Source organism: Argentina anserina, chromosome 3 (assembly GCF_933775445.1).
Source record: "Argentina anserina chromosome 3, drPotAnse1.1, whole genome shotgun sequence".
NCBI lineage: Eukaryota > Viridiplantae > Streptophyta > Magnoliopsida > Rosales > Rosaceae > Argentina > Argentina anserina.
In genome coordinates, this window is record NC_065874.1 from 33,472,473 (window position 1) to 33,493,155 (window position 20,683).

The following is a 20,683-nucleotide window of genomic DNA, read 5'->3' on the forward strand; positions in this document are numbered from 1 at the left end:
ATTAATACGTATTTCCGTACGTATAAATATTAATACGTATTTCTGTACGTATAAATATTAATACGTATTTCTGTACGTATACGTACGATTTAAATGTAAATACAAATTCAGTAAATAAAATTTACAAAATTACCCTTTTACAAAATTACTTTTTACTTTTACTGATGGTAATTTTAGGATAAAACCGTAAAAGTAAATAGTAAAACAGTAACTTTTCTGCCATGGGCATTTTTGTCATTTCACATCACAGTAAAATGGTAAAAAGGTAAACCGTAAAATGGTAAAAACAGGGGAATTCACCCCATTGTCTCCGATCACTACTCCGGCCTCCAAAAGCTTAATCTAACACTTCCAAATCGGTATACAACATCAATATAGCCTTCACAAGAACTGAAAAACATCAATTAGAGGGTTAGGAGCGGAATTGCCACCTGAAGAACTAAAAATGCAAGCCGAGGATGCTGCTCTGTCCTTGACTCCAATCCGAGTTGCTGCAGTCCTCCTTCTTCATGGCCACTGTCCCTTGGATGGCTGTGATTGCTTTTAGATCAATTAGGGGCAGAGGAGCTCTCAATTTCGACAAGAAGAAGGGTGACGGTGATGGTGGTGTACCGACGGTGATGAACCCAGAAAAAGGGGAGGAACAAGAGAGATTAGTCCCTGGTTCATCAAATTGAAATAAACATTAGATTGGGTATGAATAGTTTAGGCAAGCTCACCCAAAGGAGGAAGGAAAACATCGTCGAAATCCGCCGGGGTGATGAGCTTCCTCGGTGGTGTTCGACTGCCTTGATTTAAATCTCACCAATTCGTGGGTGTAACGGATGATCGAGGAACATGGCTTGGAAGAGGATGAAAAGGCGATCAAGATGGTGGTACTGCGTGTGTTGGGCTCGCCGGAGGGTGGCGCTAGGCGGAGGAGAAGGAGACGGCGTGGTCTCGGTGAAGGAAGAAAAACAGAAGGAGAAACGAAATGAGGGAGAGTGAGCTCGGTCCGAGAGAGAGTGAGAGAGAGAGAGAGAGAGAGAGAGAGAGAGAGAGAGAAAGAGAGAGAGAGAAGCTCGGGGTCGAGAGGGAGAAGGAGGAGCTCGGGTCGAGAGGGAGAGGGAGGACCGAAGGAGAGAGAGAGGAGAGGGGAAAGGAGGGAGGCGGTGAGAGAATGAAAGAAATGGATTTCCACAATTGGAAACCCTAACAGAAAAAGTTCTATATATACCCGTTTCTAAATCGGAAACTAAATTACATCGTTAATAACTTCCACCTCCGATGTCCGATTCAAACGCGTCACATGTCCACGCACTCGTATCGACGAGCTCTACAACTTTCGTGAAGAAAGTTTTCATCAACGATCGACGGAATAAAAGTCGATATATTTGTTACGGAAACGTAACGTTTTTCAAATTAAGCGTTCCGATAACGTTTTCGTTTTCGATTCCCGACGTTACAAAATGGAACGAACACGATTTCATATTTTCGAAAACTTATAACTTTAGAAATAGTCGATTAACTCGTCCCGAAAAATCGGGTTATTACATTCTACCCCCCTTAAGGGAATTTCGTCCCGAAATTCAAGCTTACTCAACAATAACTGTGGATATCTTGTTTCCATAATTGACTCTAGCTCCAAGGTTGCATCACCTTCATCATGATAGTTCCACTACACCTGGACTAGTTCTACTTCATTCCTCCAAAGCTTCTCGTGGATCTATCCAAATTACCACTGGCTTAATAACGATTGTGGCATTTTCCTTCACCTAAATGGTGTTATGATCACACACATGCAACACATCAGGTTCATATTTCCTCAACTTGGAAATGTAGAAGATGTTGTGAACATCCGACATGCTAGTAGGCAAGGCTAGTCGATATGCTAGTTCGCCCACCTTCTCAAGTATCTCAAAGGGCCCAACGTACCTCGGTGCCAACTTTCCTTTCTTGCCGAATCTCACTACACCTCTCATAGGTGAAACTTTCAAGAACACATGATCACCGATCTCAAATTCCTCATGTCTCGTCTTCAAGTCTGCATAGCTCTTCTGTCTACTCTGAGCGGTCCGGATTCTATCTCGAATAATCGAGATCTTCTCCGTGGTTTCCTGAACCACCTCTGGGCCCATCAGTGCCTCATCACCAACTTCGGCCCAACAGATCGGAGATCGACATGGCCTACTATAAAGTGCCTCATAGGGTACCATGCCGATGCTGGAATGGTAACTATCGTGCATGATACCCACCCAAGTACCCTATTTGTATCGGCAGCACGATAAGGAAATCTTAACTCATCGAGTTCACAACCACTACAGAATCACCACCTTGGACTAAGAATTACTCTCAAACAATTCACCAGAGAATTGACTAATATACGCAAAAGGTTGTAGAAAATTCTACCCCCACCACAAGAGAGAGATGCATCACGCATCCTACCCCTCTCATCAAAACTTACCGTCGAAAATTAATTTCAGCTTCTTGCTTCCCTGAGTGGTGTGCCACAATTTACACGTCAGACCAAGGTGGTATTTATCCCACAACGGTGGAACATGAAAATTAAGCGAGTTTACTGCGCAAAATCCTACAAGACTGCGACTGCGATATACTTTACCCCCTCGTTCATACATGCCTCAAATTCATGACATACGATCCCACACAAACGCCCCAGTGGCATTATCTAACATATTGATTTCCCCCACCGTCGTAGTACTAATAAGTTCTGCAATTGATTCAACAACAGAAGCTGGTTATTGGTTCTATTGTCTCCTCAAAATCAACTCAAAAATGGTTGCTACACCACCACTCTAAACAGTTGTTTCTTTACTTTCATTAAGAACTCTCATGGCCAACGCATTCGGCCAAAATAACTTCTCTGCAAGCAGTGATATAATTGATTACTCTTTATTGTAAAATTTATCCCTTGTTGAACACTTCAGTCAACTTCGCCTTATCCAACAATAAACAATCGGATGCATAGAGGGAAAGGAACCTCTAAGTCTCCAATACTAACACCACTTGTACTTGAAAAGAAAATTTGGTTCTCAACCATTTCTTTACCAGTTGGAAGGTGCTTGTCACGAAAAAGAAATTCGTTAAAACACCACTAAGCTAAGGTCATCTCATACCTTACCTTTAATAGAGTTACTTCACCGCCATTGCGTCTTGTTTGGACCTGTGGCATTGTGAAGTTCCAATCCTCAATACCAAAATGATTAAATCCTGAAAGACCAGCGTTCTCATTTAAATGCTCAGCTAGCAAATAATTAATTCATATCGCCACATTGAGATTTCTCCATCACCTTATATTTCTTACTCAGCCAATATCAATGCGTAACATCAATTGCCTATAGCCAAACCAAAACAAGTTTGGATTGTCACGTCGACAAAATGTGAATCTCAATTCAATAATTGTATTACCACCCTAAGGACGTATCACACGCCCTACCACTCTGTTACCAATAACGTTAGAGATGCTAGTCACGAAAATTTTCGTTAACCACCTCCAACCTATGGTCTACACATCTCTAGATTAGTTGCATAACTAAAATCTAGTCCTCAACATTTAAACACTGAACATCCCTCAATATAGGGTCAACACTCTCTATCAAGACTCCTTGATAGTTCTCTGCCCTGATAGGAAACTACATACTCAAACTTGTTAGCATTCCAGTATCTGGATCGCATGTCAAACTCAGAGAGTATTGTAGCCTCTCTAAGCTGATCGCACCGGTCATTAAGTCTTTGAATTCATTTGTCCCATCCTTACGGCGTCTTCGTTATAGGTGCTATCACACAGTATCTCCTGAAACGTCTCACTTTACTCAGACATCACAACTATGTCTGTGATAGCTACTTCAGATTCCCATACTCAACATATGCTATGACTCAAACTCTCATGGTATTATCTGACTCGAGTCAGAGATACGACACTCTGGTTTCCTGGGTCTACGAAAGAACCCACCATGTCAAAACAATCAATCACCGCGTACTGCGGCCTCAACCAATCGATTCCTCAGATCACCTCATCACCGAGTACTGCGGCCTCAACCAATCGATTCCTCAGATCACATCATAGTGTGGTCCGAAATTACTATCAAATAAGCAGAGAACTCTCTACTTCCAATCATAAGAGGATAAGCCTTTCATTGTCTCCAATTTCGAGGAACACTCCAAAAGTGAAGTGACACATAAAGAGTTCCCATAGGCGTAGGAATCAATCCTAACCCCTCCACTGCCAACTATCAATAAATGAATATGGCTATTATCCTCTTTCTAACTCATAGTACTCAATCATCACCAAGTAAGTCCCGATACTCCGATCCAATGGTCCGCTACCATATGATCCAAGCGTCATGAAATGACAGCACTAGCAGCTCACTCATGCCCTTGACCAACCTCAACACACGACTATCGTCTCTAACGATAGCAACAAGATCAACTTGTCTTTCCAGTGGAGCAGCCTCCTCATAAAGGTTCTCCACATTGCGGACTCGGCCTGCAGCCCTAACTCGGCCTCGACCTCTCGTCCGTTCTCGGCCCTGTCCACGGCCATTTTCCAAATTCATCACCATTCAACAATTAACACTCAGTCATACATGTGAAGTCTCGAATTCGACAAAATAGATCCAACCAATATCAATCATGAAATTTCAGAAGAAGGTGAATCATCGGAGTATCGTCACAATACTCTCTACAGGACCAAACCATAAGGTATGGTTCCTAACACTCTCGCGTACCCGACAACATATATATACCGAGGAGCATGTGATGGGAGCCCGCCTGCAGTCGGATCATCGCTCCTGGATGGTATTGATAATCGCCAAATACGCACTTAGGCTCTGATACCAACTGTAACGACCCTAAAATTTCGAGCCTAAAAACTCAAAATCTCAAAGTCGTTAGAACACCAATAACAATCTCAATGAAAATGAAATTATTTAAGTGCACAGCGGATCATCACTGAGTTTTCAATACACCTCAGAAAACCAATTATTACAACCCAAATTTATAATTTACATTGCGTAAGTTGGAAATGTAATAATCCTCACAATTTCTCACAAAATAGTCACACAAGCTGGAGATAACTAACTTCAAGCCCTCTGAGCGGTCCGTCAATTCCCGCTAATCCACACCTGCGGAGTTATCCACTACACCATCGAATTGGTGCACCGGGATTGTAAACACAAACCCGGTAAGCTTTACAGCTCGTATGAGTAAAATGAAAATATATAACTCGCATAACAAAATATATGAAAATCCACAATCAAAACAAATATAAATGCACTCATTAGTCAGTGGACGGCCCATCTGGTTGTCCCAAAGAAAACGAAGCGCTCATGAGAAATTAAGTAACCCTTCTGGTTACCCAAATGCATTTATAATACGGGTACCAAGAACGCTGGTACACATCTGTTACCCCTCTCGTAATACACCGCCGATATTGGATAGCCACCCGCTACCCAACATCCAAAACAATCTGAGTACCCATGAGCAGATAACCACCCGTTACCTCACATGCAGTACTAAACTGATATTGGGTAACCACCCGCTACCCAACATCCAAAACAATCTGAGTACTCATGAACAGATAACCACCCGTTATCTCACATGCCGTACTAAGCTGATATTGGGTAACCACCCGCTACCCAACATCCAAACAAACTGAGTACTCATGAGCAGATAACCACCCGTTACCTCACATGTAGTACTATGGCAGACAGACTAGAGCTCTAACTGTATCGTAACTTTCGCCCGGCCAAAGGCTAGGTTCCGACTTGCCTCACAGGTACAATAATCTCACATCATATTGTACCACACATCACGTCCGAAGACAAATCACAATATTTCACATTCTTCGTGATAAAATCATGTACAATAATCACACATCATATTGTACGTTTTAAAACTTTCACGATATATCCACAATAAAAATCATAACAGTATATTATATAGCAAACTATATATATCCGTATTTATTTACCATTTATACAATATATACATAGTCCACTATATCCTATACATGTCATATTTCATAAACACCTGAAAATTAAGTACGATAATCTCACATCATATCGTACTATTTAAATCACACACATGCACAATTTTTTTCTGTCACCTAAATGACTATTTTTAATGGATTAATAACAGTATGTAATTTAATGAACTATATATATATATGTACTTATTACCATTATACTGTATATATGTAGTCCACCAAATTATATACATGTTGTAATTCATTAAATAAACACGCTTGTAAAAATGTTGAATCACCTCGAGGGTAGATTCGTAATTCAGTGAGATTTTACTCACCTTATTGACTTGAGCGTAATTCCACAATTCGCGATGCTAATTCCTTTCCTCGATTTAACGATCACCTTAAAAGAATAAGAAAAGAATTTAGAATCGTTTCGTAAACCTTTAAATGCCAAAACAGTAATAAACGGTTACTGTTCAGCAATTTTGGTTATACGAAGTTACTGTTCACTGTTCACTATTCACGGTTACTGTACAATACTCAATTAATACGTATTTCTGTACGTATAAATATTATATACGTATTTCTGTACGTATAAATATTATATACGTATTTCTGTACGTATTAAATATTAATACGTATTTCCGTACGTATAAATATTAATACGTATTTCTGTACGTATAAATATTAATACGTATTTCTGTACGTATACGTACGATTTAAATGTAAATACAAATTCAGTAAATAAAATTTACTAAATTACCCTTTTACAAAATTACTTTTTACTTTTACTGATGGTAATTTTAGGATAAAACCGTAAAAGTAAATAGTAAAACAGTAACTTTTCTGCCATGGGCATTTTTGTCATTTCACATCACAGTAAAATGGTAAAAAGGTAAACCGTAAAATGGTAAAAACAGGGGAATTCACCCCATTGTCTCCGATCACTACTCCGGCCTCCAAAAGCTTAATCTAACACTTCCAAATCGGTATACAACATTAATATAGCCTTCACAAGAACTGAAAAACATCAATTAGAGGGTTAGGAGCGGAATTGCCACCTGAAGAACTAAAAATGCAAGCCGAGGATGCTGCTCTGTCCTTGACTCCAATCCGAGTTGCTGCAGTCCTCCTTCTTCATGGCCACTGTCCCTTGGATGGCTGTGATTGCTTTTAGATCAATTAGGGGCAGAGGAGCTCTCAATTTCGACAAGAAGAAGGGTGACGGTGATGGTGGTGTACCGACGGTGATGAACCCAGAAAAAGGGGAGGAACAAGAGAGATTAGTCCCTGGTTCATCAAATTGAAATAAACATTAGATTGGGTATGAATAGTTTAGGCAAGCTCACCCAAAGGAGGAAGGAAAACATCGTCGAAATCCGCCGGGGTGATGAGCTTCCTCGGTGGTGTTCGACTGCCTTGATTTAAATCTCACCAATTCGTGGGTGTAACGGATGATCGAGGAACATGGCTTGGAAGAGGATGAAAAGGCGATCAAGATGGTGGTACTGCGTGTGTTGGGCTCGCCGGAGGGTGGCGCTAGGCGGAGGAGAAGGAGACGGCGTGGTCTCGGTGAAGGAAGAAAAACAGAAGGAGAAAAGAAATGAGGGAGAGTGAGCTCGGTCCGAGAGAGAGTGAGAGAGAGAGAGAGAGAGAGAGAGAGAGAGAGAGAGAGAAAGAGAGAGAGAGAAGCTCGGGGTCGAGAGGGAGAAGGAGGAGCTCGGGTCGAGAGGGAGAGGGAGGACCGAAGGAGAGAGAGAGGAGAGGGGAAAGGAGGGAGGCGGTGAGAGAATGAAAGAAATGGATTTCCACAATTGGAAACCCTAACAGAAAAAGTTCTATATATACCCGTTTCTAAATCGGAAACTAAATTACATCGTTAATAACTTCCACCTCCGATGTCCGATTCAAACGCGTCACATGTCCACGCACTCGTATCGACGAGCTCTACAACTTTCGTGAAGAAAGTTTTCATCAACGATCGACGGAATAAAAGTCGATATATTTGTTACGGAAACGTAACGTTTTTCAAATTAAGCGTTCCGATAACGTTTTCGTTTTCGATTCCCGACGTTACAAAATGGAACGAACACGATTTCATATTTTCGAAAACTTATAACTTTAGAAATAGTCGATTAACTCGTCCCGAAAAATCGGGTTATTACAGTGTTGGTAAGGCATTGAAGCGTTTTAATGTTGTGTTTTGCTTGCATTTGATGCATGATATGATGAAGATTATTGATTTTCTTTGCCAAGCACTTTAAAAAAAGGCCATAGACATCTTGAATGCTCTTCGTTTTCTTTCACTCACAAAATCAAAACTTCAAGACATGAGAGGAAATGGTTGCGATGCTTTGATTACGAAGGTTATATCATTTTGTTGCAAGTATGATACTATTATGTTGGATATGTCTGCTCCTTACAAAAAAAAAGATAATGTATTGTGAATAAAATATCACAAATGAGCATTACTATCAAGTCAATATAGTTAAAGTTCAGTTGACAAAGTTGGATAGTAGATTTCCAGATGATTTCTTGGAACTCCTTGTTCTTAGTGCTACATTGGATCCACGTGATAACTTTGCTTCATTTAAATGTGAAGATATTTGCATTCTTGCTTCAAGGTTTTATCCTGATGATTTTACATCATATGAGTTACAAGCTCTAGATATGGAGTGTGAGTATTTTATAGCAGATATTCGGATGGATCCAAGATTTGCCAATCTAACATCAGTGCATGATTTGTGTCGAAAAGTAGTTGATCAAGAAAAGCAACATTTTTCCCTATGATATATAGATTGATTTGTATTGTGCTTACTTTGCCAATATCTACATCAACAACAGAGAGAACATTTCATCTATGAACTTCATAAAGAACAAACTTCGAAGCAAGATGAAAAGATGAGTTTCTTGATGATCTGATGGTTCTGAACATTGAAAAGGATCTTGCTGATAGCATTGAGAATAATTATGTAATTGCAGAGTTCGAATTGAGCAGGCCTTGTAGGGTACAATTTAGATAGTTTAGTGTTTCTTACAGTATATCTATGTTTTGTTGTTTTCAAATCACCGAGTTTGAATTTATGTCTCTCCCGTTGTATGTTTTTATTGAAAATAAAAAACAGTCGTGAAAATGAGCCTCACACCGAGTTCTAAATTAAAAAATAATAATTATTCCATGAAGTGTGTTGCTGCAGTGCTAACTAATAGTAAACTTTTAAGCGGGTAGAAACAAGTAACAGCGCTCGGACTTTTTACCATCTCTACTATCTGCCTCAAATGACCTTCATATCCCTCATAAAACTCATGGGTCGTGAGCCTACCTTTCTTCTTCAACAATCGAGGTTCCGTTCACGCATCAAACCCCTCCTCACTCTCTCCCCCAAAACCCCAAATGGCCACGCGCCTCGCTTTCCGCCTCAAATCCCACCTCCTCCGCCGCCCCTCCTCCGCTCCCTCTTCCCTCATCCACCTTCGTACCTACTCCAAATCTCCGCCGTCCATCTTCTCCTCACTCCATCACACCCAGCCTCTCCCGCCGTCTCTCCGCTTCCTCTCCACCGCCTCCCGCCGCGGCCCGGTCCGGCCCAAATCCGTCGACATCGGGGCCCGCGCCCGCCAGCTCCAGGCCCGCCGCCTCTGGACCTACGCCCTCACCTTCAGCTGCATCGCCGGCTTCATCGTCATCGTCCTCAACAGCTTCCAAGACCAGCTCGTCTTCTACGTCACCCCCACCGACGCTCTCGACAAGTACAACACAAACCCTAGCAAGTCCAAGTTCCGCCTCGGCGGCCTGGTCCTCGAAGGCAGCGTCGTCCAGCCGGCCTCCTCGCCGGAGATTGAGTTCGTCATCACCGATCTCATGACCGATATCCTCGTCCGGTACAAAGGCTCCTTGCCGGATCTGTTCCGGGAGGGCCACTCCGTCGTGGTGGAGGGGTTCGTGAAGCCTTTCACCGACGAAATCCGCAAGGAGGTGTCGACGAAAAGCGTCTCCGGTAAGGCGAGGACCGGAGAGTGTTACTTCTCGGCGACTGAGGTGTTGGCGAAGCACGATGAGAAGTACATGCCGGGGGAGGTTGCGGCGGCGCTGGAGAAGAATAAGAAGAAGCTTGCGGAGGAGGCGAAGTCCGGCGGTGAGGGTGGAGCTGATTTGGAGAGCAATGCCGGTGAAGGCAGAGCTGATGGAGCAGCAGTAGTTAAGAGCTCTTGAATTTTCGGGGTACGAGTTCGAATTTGTCAACTTTTTTGTTAGTGATGTTTCATTTTTGTGTAGCATATATAGGTTTGATTGGCGAAAATCCGAAAATGGATATACTTGGAGGATAGTTGGAAAAATTGAGTTAATTGATTAATGTTTAGGGTGAGGGAGTAGGCATTGGAGTTTGAGGGAGAGAGAAATATGATTTTGGAAGTTTGAGGCTTTTAAAATTCCAATTTTTGTTGTTGTAGCACGATGACATTGGCAGATTCTATAGTGTCTCAGTTTAATTTAAGTAGCGAATAATGCCATCGATTGGAAATGGCAACATCAATTGAAATTCTTGGCACATTTTTGTATCTGATACTGCCTTCAACCTTGAGATTTATATCAGTGAATTGTGCTCGCTTTTTTGAATTCTGCAATCTAATTGTCAGTGACAAGCATCTTTCTTGTGTTATGCACTGTGATAATTTGGTATCTCGCGTTCCTTTTGTTTCCTTGAAGCATTTGTGTTCTGTTTTGATGAATTGTTGACAGCATCTTAAATTAGACTAAGATACATATCTGAAGATTTAATCTGATTCATTTGAACCCTGCTTCCTACCCCTTCGATGCCAATCTAGCTCCCTACCAGTTAGTTTGAGGCCCTATGCACTGCCTCTCATAAGGAGAACCTTTGCTAACCTATGACTCAATAATAGATACATTGGTTCATTTGGACTTTTGGAGTAGTGAGTTAGGCTAGTTAAATCAGCAATCAAGGTTTGATCAGGGAATAGTCATTTGTGTTGAGGAAGACAGACAATGTTTGTGGCTTTGATTCCAGTTGTGCTCGTTGCATGCTTGCAGTGAATATCTCATTTGGTCAGTTTAGTAACAGGATCTGAGAAAAGCCATTCTGAAAGGTATAAAATATTGATGCTGCTTCAACTTTGAAAGTAGACATCAGATGTTATGGTTTAACAGGTTATTTATTGATACTGTTGTGCTTAGTGTTAAACATGTGCCTGAAGTTGAATAATATATGCCGGCTTCTTCCTTTATTTTTAAGGTAGCTTTCAATTCACTAAACACGGTTGGTTAGAAATTATACATCAAGATCACAAACAAGATTAGAATTCATGTATGACATCTTGTTAAACACGTTAGTTTTTCTAGTGAAATCTTCTCCAGCACCCCGCTTGTTCATTTTGACAAGTTATGAGTGCCGTTTTAGTTTGTGAGGTGCCGTTTAGGTCCCTGTGTGCAACTATTGTTGGATGATTTGTTAATATGCTTCTGTGTGTGGTGAATGCTTAATGCACCTTAATTGATTGCCTTCGGGTTGTCACTACCTATCTGCTCGATCACTTCTTTTCCTTTCATTCATAGATGGTGAATGCTTTCTTTGTGAAGTGTTCTGAACTCTCTGCGAGTACTTAACATGTGTTTATCAGATCTAAAATCGGCATCTTTTTGTTATAAAAATGTGATTTTGCTGAACAATTCACTTCCAGATGACGAACTGTTGAATTTAGCCTTGAGATTTGAATTTACTTTGCATGATGTTTTTATAAACATTTTATTGAATTGAATTATTGTGGAGGCTTGTGTGCTCTCTGTCGCAATCAAATTGTGAGTACTAAAGATTTGAATTCCAGAAATCCAGAATAGGCAGACTCATCTGAGACTGCTATATTTATAATGTAACAAGGCAATGTTACATCCATAACAAATGACCAGGCATATTGAAGAATTGGAAATACCGTTTTAAATACATGTAGCTAGGATATCATCAAACCCAACTCACCTTAAGAAAGAATACAAAAGATAACCATGGGTTAGTTATTTTCTTATAGATAGTGGCCTCAAAGTCGAGTTTCTCTACTGCCAAATCAGAGCAAGGAGAGAGAGCAACAACGAGGAGCAAACGAATGCCCCTGAAACTGTCGCCGGAACTCCAGCTCCCAAGACCGGCGAGGGTGCTGGAGCAAGTGTAGCATCCTCTGCTGTGACTGAGACGAGCACCACGGCCAACACCATCAAAAACAGAGCCTTGCAAATGTTAACGTGAGCCATTTCTAGACAGAAGAAAGGAGAATGAGCTATGAATGAGTGTCAAAAGCCTCTCGAGAAGGTTGAAGAAGTGAAGGAAGAGAAGAAGAAGAAGAAGAAGAGGCTATGAGATTGCACCAGAGACTCGTTCAAAATTTATAGGCCTTTGATTTTTCTTTTTTACAATTGCAATTCAAGTTCAAATTGAAATTGAGGACCAGGGTTGGGTAACGTTTCTCTGCCGTTTACGTCTGGCGGGGCCTCCTTAAAAGAAGACGATATGCCAGCCGTTTGTTCTTTTCCGTGACCCACCAACGGCTCTCTTGGTCGGTCAGTTAGGGTTTTTTGCAGCTAAAGCTTCGTTGTCTTTGTGAGATTTATGTATACAGTTATTTAATGGTGTAGTTTACGATGCTTGATGATGATTAAGTATAGTGAGGATGATTATAGTGAGATAACTGGAATTATTGGCCACTGTTTCAGTGTTTTTTATCACACAAAAAGCTAGTTAGCTAGCTGTTGCATTTCGATATCACTATTGAAATTAAACAATCTCAAGAAATGAGAGATTTGAATTCGAAATCATAATGTATGTGAGATTCAACAGCACAAGTAATATTCATCAGCTATTGTAGTTGCAGAAGAAAACCACCGTATATGTCCATATCATATTGATTCGTTGGTCCTAAACCCTCTTTTCAATCACCTTGTCATGTGTTTTCGCCATTCTTGGTTGAGGACCTAGAATGGTGTTTATTTTTATTTTTATGAGAGGGCACCCTTCTAGGTTGGCATGGGGTTGTTCATGCAAACTCACACGTACATCTGGACAACCCTTCCTTATTTCTCTACAACTCGAACAAACCAAAGCCACAGAAATCCTGCAATACCGAAACCAAACCCAACGAAGTCATTCCAATAATAGCCGAAACCCGCCATGATTATAGCTATATATACCTCGCATTCCACCCCGTTTTCTTCAGGACGCATTTGCTTAACACACAAGGTCAGACAAATCCAACATCTATCAGAGCGTGTGATCGGTTGACAAGGTCTCTTAAGAGTTTTCCCGTCGATCGATCACACATACATATCTATCATCATGGACATGAAGAAGGTTTCCCTCGTCGTCCTTGTCGCTGCCGTCTGCATGACCGCCGTCATGGGCGCCAGTAAACCACCACAGCCGAAGCCAACTGTAGATGTTCCCCCCAAGGTCAATGCCAAAGGTGACTCCCCTGCCCCTGCCCCGGCTCCTAAGCACTCCAAAGCTTCAGGCGAAGCCAGTCCTAGTTCCTCCCCTGCGGATGAGCCTACCACCTCTAGCACCGACTCTCCTCCCACCACCACTACTACTACCGACGCTCCTACCAGCTCTGTCGGAGACGTTTTTAGCACCTATACCACCTCTACCCCTCCACCGGCACATGCATCTGAACCTTCCTCCGCCAACACCGTAGTGGGAACCTTGGCCGGAGCTTCACTCGTGTCTCTCTTGGCCCTTGTCATGCAGTAATTAAATGACTTAACCAAGTAGGAGGAAGGAGGAGAGATAGATCGGTCTTGATTATTTGGGGTTAGACACATGCTGTCCTCCGTTTTTGTATCAATTACAATTTACCTCTGAATAATAATTAAGCTAATTGATCACAATCATACAAGAATTAATCTGTACTATATCTTATGTGTCAACTGGTATTGACATGACCGTCACATAAATCTTTGTAAGGGGAATGAGTGCGTAACTCGATCATTTGTCAATAACTATACATTAAAAGAAGAGAAAATTAGAGACAAACTCAATATTAGAACCATTCTTTGAAATTAAATACACACTCAAATAAATAAAGGGACCAAGCAATTATCTTGCGTCCATCCCTCTTTTTTTTTAAATACGCACCTAAATATTTTTTCAATTTACACCCAATTTTTTTTCTACAAGTCTATATTGTCATTTTGATCATTTTGGTTTGCTTAATCTTAGTATCTACATTTAGTTAAGCGATATTACAAACTCAAATAAGCCTCTTTCACATGAGACATGAAAATGGGTTAATTTTAAAAACAATATATGAACTATTCTCCACTAAAAATTAAGTTTACTTAAGTTTCAAAACTATCAAATAAGTGCATGAACTATTTAAACCAACCTAACTTAGATACATACCGTTATATATTATGTTAGTTTGCATCTTTTCCGTCATATATTCAAGGGCAAATTTGTTTCTACAATATAAAAAAAATATACATGAATGCAATACATGATTTTGATAATGATCCTGACCCCACCAAGTTGTACAGCTCTTTGGACTGAAGAAGATGACACAAAGAGCTTCTCCAATGGAGTCATTGCCACCACTCTCTATCCCTCCTCATCTCCATCCCCATATCAAACACATGGATCTCCCTCTCTCCATCTCCACCGGCCCGTTGCTCTAGAATCCTCAAGCTAACACCAAGAGCTGAATCTGGAAAAAAAAAACAGATATATGCCAGAGTGATAGAGCGTTAATTAAAACGTCTATAATAAACCTTGTAAAATGTCATCGTTAGTATAAAATAAGCAGGGATCGTTTAGTCCGGAGAATTGAAGGGAACTCTAAACTTTTAGTGTTAACAAATAATAGGGGTTTGAGATTGAATATTAACTACTAAAATAAAACTTAAATTACCATTTACATGATCGACTTCTCTATAACAAACTTAAACCAAATTTACCATTACACCACATAATTACAAGTTCGAACCTATCATGCATTCTAATTCAACCAATCACATACTTCTTAGACACCAAATTAGAGCCTTAGGGGATCATCTAATCATGCAAGATTTCAATTAACATTTAGATTGACTTAGGGCCTGATCTAAATTTACATGTAATCGAATTCAATAATACTTAGAATAGAAATCAAACAAGATTACATTTAAACACCAAATCTTTGTTGGAGACATGTTTCATGTATGGCGTCACCCACCATGGTTTCACATGTAAATTTCTAGAATTTTTACCACATTTAATTAACACAAACTGAATCTACTTAGGGTGATTCGATTTGTGTCAATATGGTTGATGAATCAAGCACTCAAACACAATCTTAGAGACTGCATCCAAGCACTAAATTCATATGCACATATCTGAAAATTATATAAAAGTATGAGAAAGATGATTAAAACACAACAATAGAAATACAAACTCAATAATTATAGGAAACCATCAATTCGGCAAAGATCCAAAAATCCAATAAAACAATCTGAAAATTTCGATTCTTAATACAAAACAATAATCTCACACAAACATCATACTACAATCTTCATAGACAAAGTATTGTAAAAAATCAAAAACGAACAAACCCATGAAGAAGAGTTGCGAGAATCATATGTTGTAGAAACCTTGGATGTGTGTTTTCAATAGTGATTTCGGTGGAGATGAAATTGGTATATGGGGGAGAACGGCTTGTTGTTTTGGTGAAGGATGTTTGAGGTTGTATTTTGGTAAAGGTTTGGCTCTTGAATGCAAATGAGAAGTGATATTATTTGAGAGCTGAAGCAATGTATATATAGAGGAAAGAGGGAGAGTTTGAACTTGCTTCTTTCTTCTTATAATAATGTCAAGCTTTATTCTCTTAATCATGTCATGTTTTATTTCCTAAATCATGCCGTGTTTTCTTTAATGATCATCTTCTATTTAATTGTTGCATGACTCAGCTTCATCTCTTTTTCTTTAATTATCTATTCTATTTCATTGCTGCATGACTTGTTGATGCTAGGACTTCATGTGCATGGTTTCTCTTTGTTTTCCTCTAGTATTATCTCTTAAATCCAATATAAAAATAAGAAAATAAAATCATAAATAAGAGATAATTAGTTTCGAAACCTAACAAGGATTCCTAGTGCAAGAAGGACTCTTAAAATATCGCCAATGCGACCAAAACATAGAAAGATGAAGACTCCTAATCCAACTAGGTTTCCTAGTCCTACAATGATTCATACTCAAACTAGGACTCTAGACCAATTATGTGTTTTTAACTCATGTAAGCACAAAAATGCATCTAATATCGCCAAAGACTCTTACTACGACTCAATGACTCAACAGTATAACAATAAGGGCTAAACAAAGTACAAATGGAGGTAAAAACATGTTAAGAATGTCGCACAAAGTGCTCCTATCACAGAGAGCATATTCTCAGAAACAAGAGGAGAGAGAGAGCAAAGCTAGCACCAATTGGAATGAAAAATTCGAGGAGAAGCTTATGGAAAACTCACCCAAAAATTTGATCACTAGAAAGAAGAGTTTAAATTGATTAATAATTAGGGATGACAATGGACATGATAGGATCAGGGGATTAAAATAACATACTCATCCCAATTTCAATTACATCCTCATACCCGCCCCAATCTCCGTTAGAAAATAATGGGTATTCCTCATTCTCATACTCGATGGGGATCCGTTTCTCATACTGGTCTCAATACCCGTTAATGATATTTTGTTATATTATATAAAAATTCATATGAAGTATAGAAAAACGTAAAAATCTAAAATGAAAACTAAATATCATGATGAAATTAGTTTTTTTTTACATTAATCTAACTTAAACCAATACAAGTCTAGTTCAAAATAAAATAATAACTATAAAAAAGTTTTTATTTACATAAATATTAATTAATTAAATAATTAAAACATATATAATATATATTTTATTCTTATTGGGTGGGATGAGGATGAGGATGAGAATCAAAATATCATCCTCGCCAGTTACCCAATTCCATATTTCGAATATATGGGATCTCCATACCCGTTCCCCGTTTTTACCCATTACACAGCCCCATTAGGGTCGAGTACCCTACCCGATGGGTAATATTGTCATCCCTATTAATCATCCACCAAATCAAACATATATCTAATTAACCAATAACAAAAAAAACCTAGAACCTCATCTCCACAAACTAATCAACCAAAAACATCATATATCATTATATCCAATAAAATTGATGAATCAATCACCATCAAACAATAAATTTCTTTTAAAAAAAACCGACAAATCAATCAACCCCAAACTCACTTTTGCTAAACTTCATGCTCTTCTAAAAGTCTGAATAGCTTTAAATTAGGTCGGTTTAAATAGTTCATGTACTTATTTGATCATTTTAAAAGTTAAATAACTTTAATTTTCAGTGGAATATAGTTTAAGTACTGTTTTTAAAATTTTCCCCATGAAAATTAAAGTCCAAAATAGCGTACAGTCCAAACTAAAAGTAATAAAAATTGTAGAAAGCTGACAAGACAACCTCAATTCTCATCGAGCTAAAGTCGAATTGGATCCCGCGTACACGACAACCTAATCCACAGACAGATTGAGCGGTTTGTTGCACACGCGTTGCACGGGTTGTTAAAAAACTAGTGTTTGATAGTCTCCTATCTTATAGTTTTTTTTTTTGGAAGAAAAACTACTGTTTTATTAAAAAAACTCAAGCAATGTGATTACAATCCTCTTGTAGGACATCTAGGATCCAAGTAGGAGGACTAGATCAAGGTTAGATTCATATGTCATTGCATCAAGTCTAATGAGCAATGACGTTATATGAACGAGCTGAGGAGCACGCATAACAATAACTTGTGTTTGAGCCAAATTTAACTAAAGATAAAATTCTAAGCAATTTAGCCCAAGAGGTCAATACTTGCGGCCCAAAATATCTTTATTTTATTGTGTATGATCTTCGAAGTCCTATTAGCGCGAGGATCTCGTTTGCCGGGTTGAAGACCTTCCATGACAAGTAAGGAAAAGAGAATCCTTACTCAATTCAGAATCAATTCTCTATGGGCAAGAATATCTATAATCCTTGAAGACAAATGAATTGCTAAAACCCTAATGTGATCACTATATAAAGGGGCGAAAAACACATAAGAACAACACGACTCTCAACAGACAAACTAGCACATCTACTATCAAAAGTCCCATCGGGCAAACCCAACGACCAAGCATCCTCAGCTAAAGACCTTTCGTCGTTAGCGAAAGCATCCGAAAACAGCTAAAGATCTCTATCCTTAGTGACCACCAGTGATCTATTTGAAGTTCTGCTCGATCACGACTTCTGTGACTTGAATATCGAATCGTGACTTTTGCTAGAAGACGCGAAAGAAGACTTGGACATCCATACGACCTATAGGGCGGACCAAGGCAAAGAAAGTTCTCAACCTCGTTACAATTGTTAGATTAGAAGTCAAGACAGCCCATCACATTCACCAACATCATCGTACGCAAGTATTGGCATGCCTACGCATCATCAATAACCACCATTGAGAACATTCGCCTTAACTCTACACATCAAAAATCCTAGAAAACTCGAACAACCTGCTGCAACCTACGCAATGCCATTCAAATGTCTTCCAGAATATTATCAAGAAGACTCAGACCCCTTGAACCACTTTGAATGTCTTGAACAGCTACGTACAAGACAGTCTATTTCAATGAATACGTTGGACAATCCCCGAGCTTAAATGAAATTAATTGCCTCCCTAATGGCCGGCCATCAACGTACTCGTCATGTTTGGCGGAGAGCACGTGAGGAGGTCTACTGCTAAAAGCCTTCAGGAACGAACCAGTATCATCCCTCAAAATTCCACCAATGCCGGCGCCATGCTGCTCTTCCTTTATAGTAACTTTAAATAACTTTGAATAATTGAGTGGCCGACTCGCAGTGTGGTATATAGAAAATGATATGTATAATAAATATTTTCATTGCTCAACACTATGGGCGCACGTCTGGATGTGTCATGATGTTGGTTAGCTGTTGGTCGTACTACTATTGCAATTGTGGTTCTATTGCGGGACGGGAGGTGGCTGTGGCTCTAGTGTTTAACTTTTAGGACTGAGGACATGGTCTTGGTCGGAACAAGAGATCACTAATGGATTACAACGTCACGTAGTTGCAGCTATGCAATTACACGGTTGCAAGCACCATCTCATGGTGGCGTGGGTTGGATTATACAGTAAAATTTCGTTAAATTAATATTTAATTAATTAATAATTTTATTAAAATAATATTTTTTATCTATCCCGATTAAAGGCTAACTTACTAAATTAATAATTCTCTAAATTTATCAAATAATAAAAATTCAAGAATTAATATAAACCCAATCGAATATATAAATTAATAATTGTATAATTTATATAATAAATTTTACATTTATGAGGATTTTTATTAAATTATTTTATTTATTTATTATCAAATATAATAATATAATACATCGAATAAAATAATATTTTGAAATAATATAATACATTAGAAAAAAATATTTAATAAGATATCCGTGATAAATTAAACAATATGGTGCATGAACAAAATAAAACTTAATTTCTTCAAAAAAGTGATAAATATATTTATTATACATTGATAAATTAATAAGTTATTAATTAATATATAATATCTCGTTAAAATGATAAATGTTATACATCTCAAATTTATTAATTTATAGAGGTTTTATGGTACCCGATTCATCTACAATGTATTGGCATCAACTTGATCAAAGGCAGATTAAAGCACAGCTATGGTGGTTTATGTTCTCTTGTTGGCTCCTCATTCTATGCGGAGGCTGGGAAATTAAGAATTGAAGGGCATCGACGATGGTGTAGCGGCAAAGGAGGCCACTAAGGTGCGAGTGTTGATCGATTCGGACTCGATCGGGATGCATATATATGCCGGCGATGATGTGTGCTCTTCGATGCAGGGACTGGGCTGCGTCGGCCAATTGTGACTTCACTGACTTTAATGGCTTAATTGGTTGCTCTTGGGCTTGTTTAGGGTTTAAGTTCTTTTTTCCTGGCAGTGTTGTCTTAACTCTTAATTCTCTAGTGCTTAATTTTCCCTAGTGCAATTTACTACGTACAGAAGATCACGGTTTGACTTTGTCCCAGCGTTAATTAGCTCGATACTATTTTGGTCACTCTTCCTCATTCAATGCAAACTCGATCATACAGATGGACAACCGTTCCTCATTTCACTACAAACTCGAATGAACCAAAACCACATAATCTTCCAGAATTAAAACCAACAAATTCGTTCTATAATTAGCCAAAACTCTCCATACCTGTACCTATATATACCTCTCAACCTCACCCTATTTTCTTCAGGACGCATTTGCAGAATAACACACAAGGCAAAAACAATCCAATAATACTTCTCAAAGCGTGTGATCGGTTGACAAGTTCACTCTCTCGGAGTTTTCCCGTCGATCGACCACATACACATATCCATCATCATGGACATGAAGAAGGTTGCCTTTGTCGTCCTTATCGCTGCCGTCTGCATGACCGCAGTTATGGCCAAAGGTAATAGCCATAATGCTGCCAAGGACTTAAAAGATGCTGCCTCTGCCCCGGCTCCTTTGGCTGACTCCATCTATGCGGCTCCCGATTCTGCACCTGCAACCGCTCCATTCAACTCAGCCAATACCGTAGTTGGGTCCTTGGCCGGAGCTTCAT

At 39.3% G+C, this 20,683-nt stretch overlaps 2 protein-coding genes across 2 annotated transcripts; both read left to right on the forward strand.

Annotated features, from left to right (window-relative positions):
* The first annotated feature begins 9,320 nt into the window (after positions 1 to 9,320).
* On the forward strand, positions 9,321 to 10,576 carry LOC126789444 (cytochrome c-type biogenesis protein CcmE homolog, mitochondrial). Its single transcript, XM_050515599.1, has one exon. It carries the CDS (start codon positions 9,360 to 9,362, stop codon positions 10,176 to 10,178), a length of 819 nt encoding a protein of 272 aa, XP_050371556.1. The 5' UTR covers positions 9,321 to 9,359; the 3' UTR covers positions 10,179 to 10,576.
* A 2,729-nt stretch (positions 10,577 to 13,305) lies between these two features.
* LOC126787548 (uncharacterized) lies at positions 13,306 to 13,719 on the forward strand. Its single transcript, XM_050513410.1, has one exon. It carries the CDS (start codon positions 13,306 to 13,308, stop codon positions 13,717 to 13,719), a length of 414 nt encoding a protein of 137 aa, XP_050369367.1.
* The last annotated feature ends 6,964 nt before the right edge of the window (positions 13,720 to 20,683 follow it).

Coding starts and splice junctions, on each gene's coding strand:
- LOC126789444 (XM_050515599.1), top strand. CDS start 9,360: ATGGCCACGCGCCTCGCTTTCCGCCTCAAATCCCACCTCCTCCGCCGC.
- LOC126787548 (XM_050513410.1), top strand. CDS start 13,306: ATGGACATGAAGAAGGTTTCCCTCGTCGTCCTTGTCGCTGCCGTCTGC.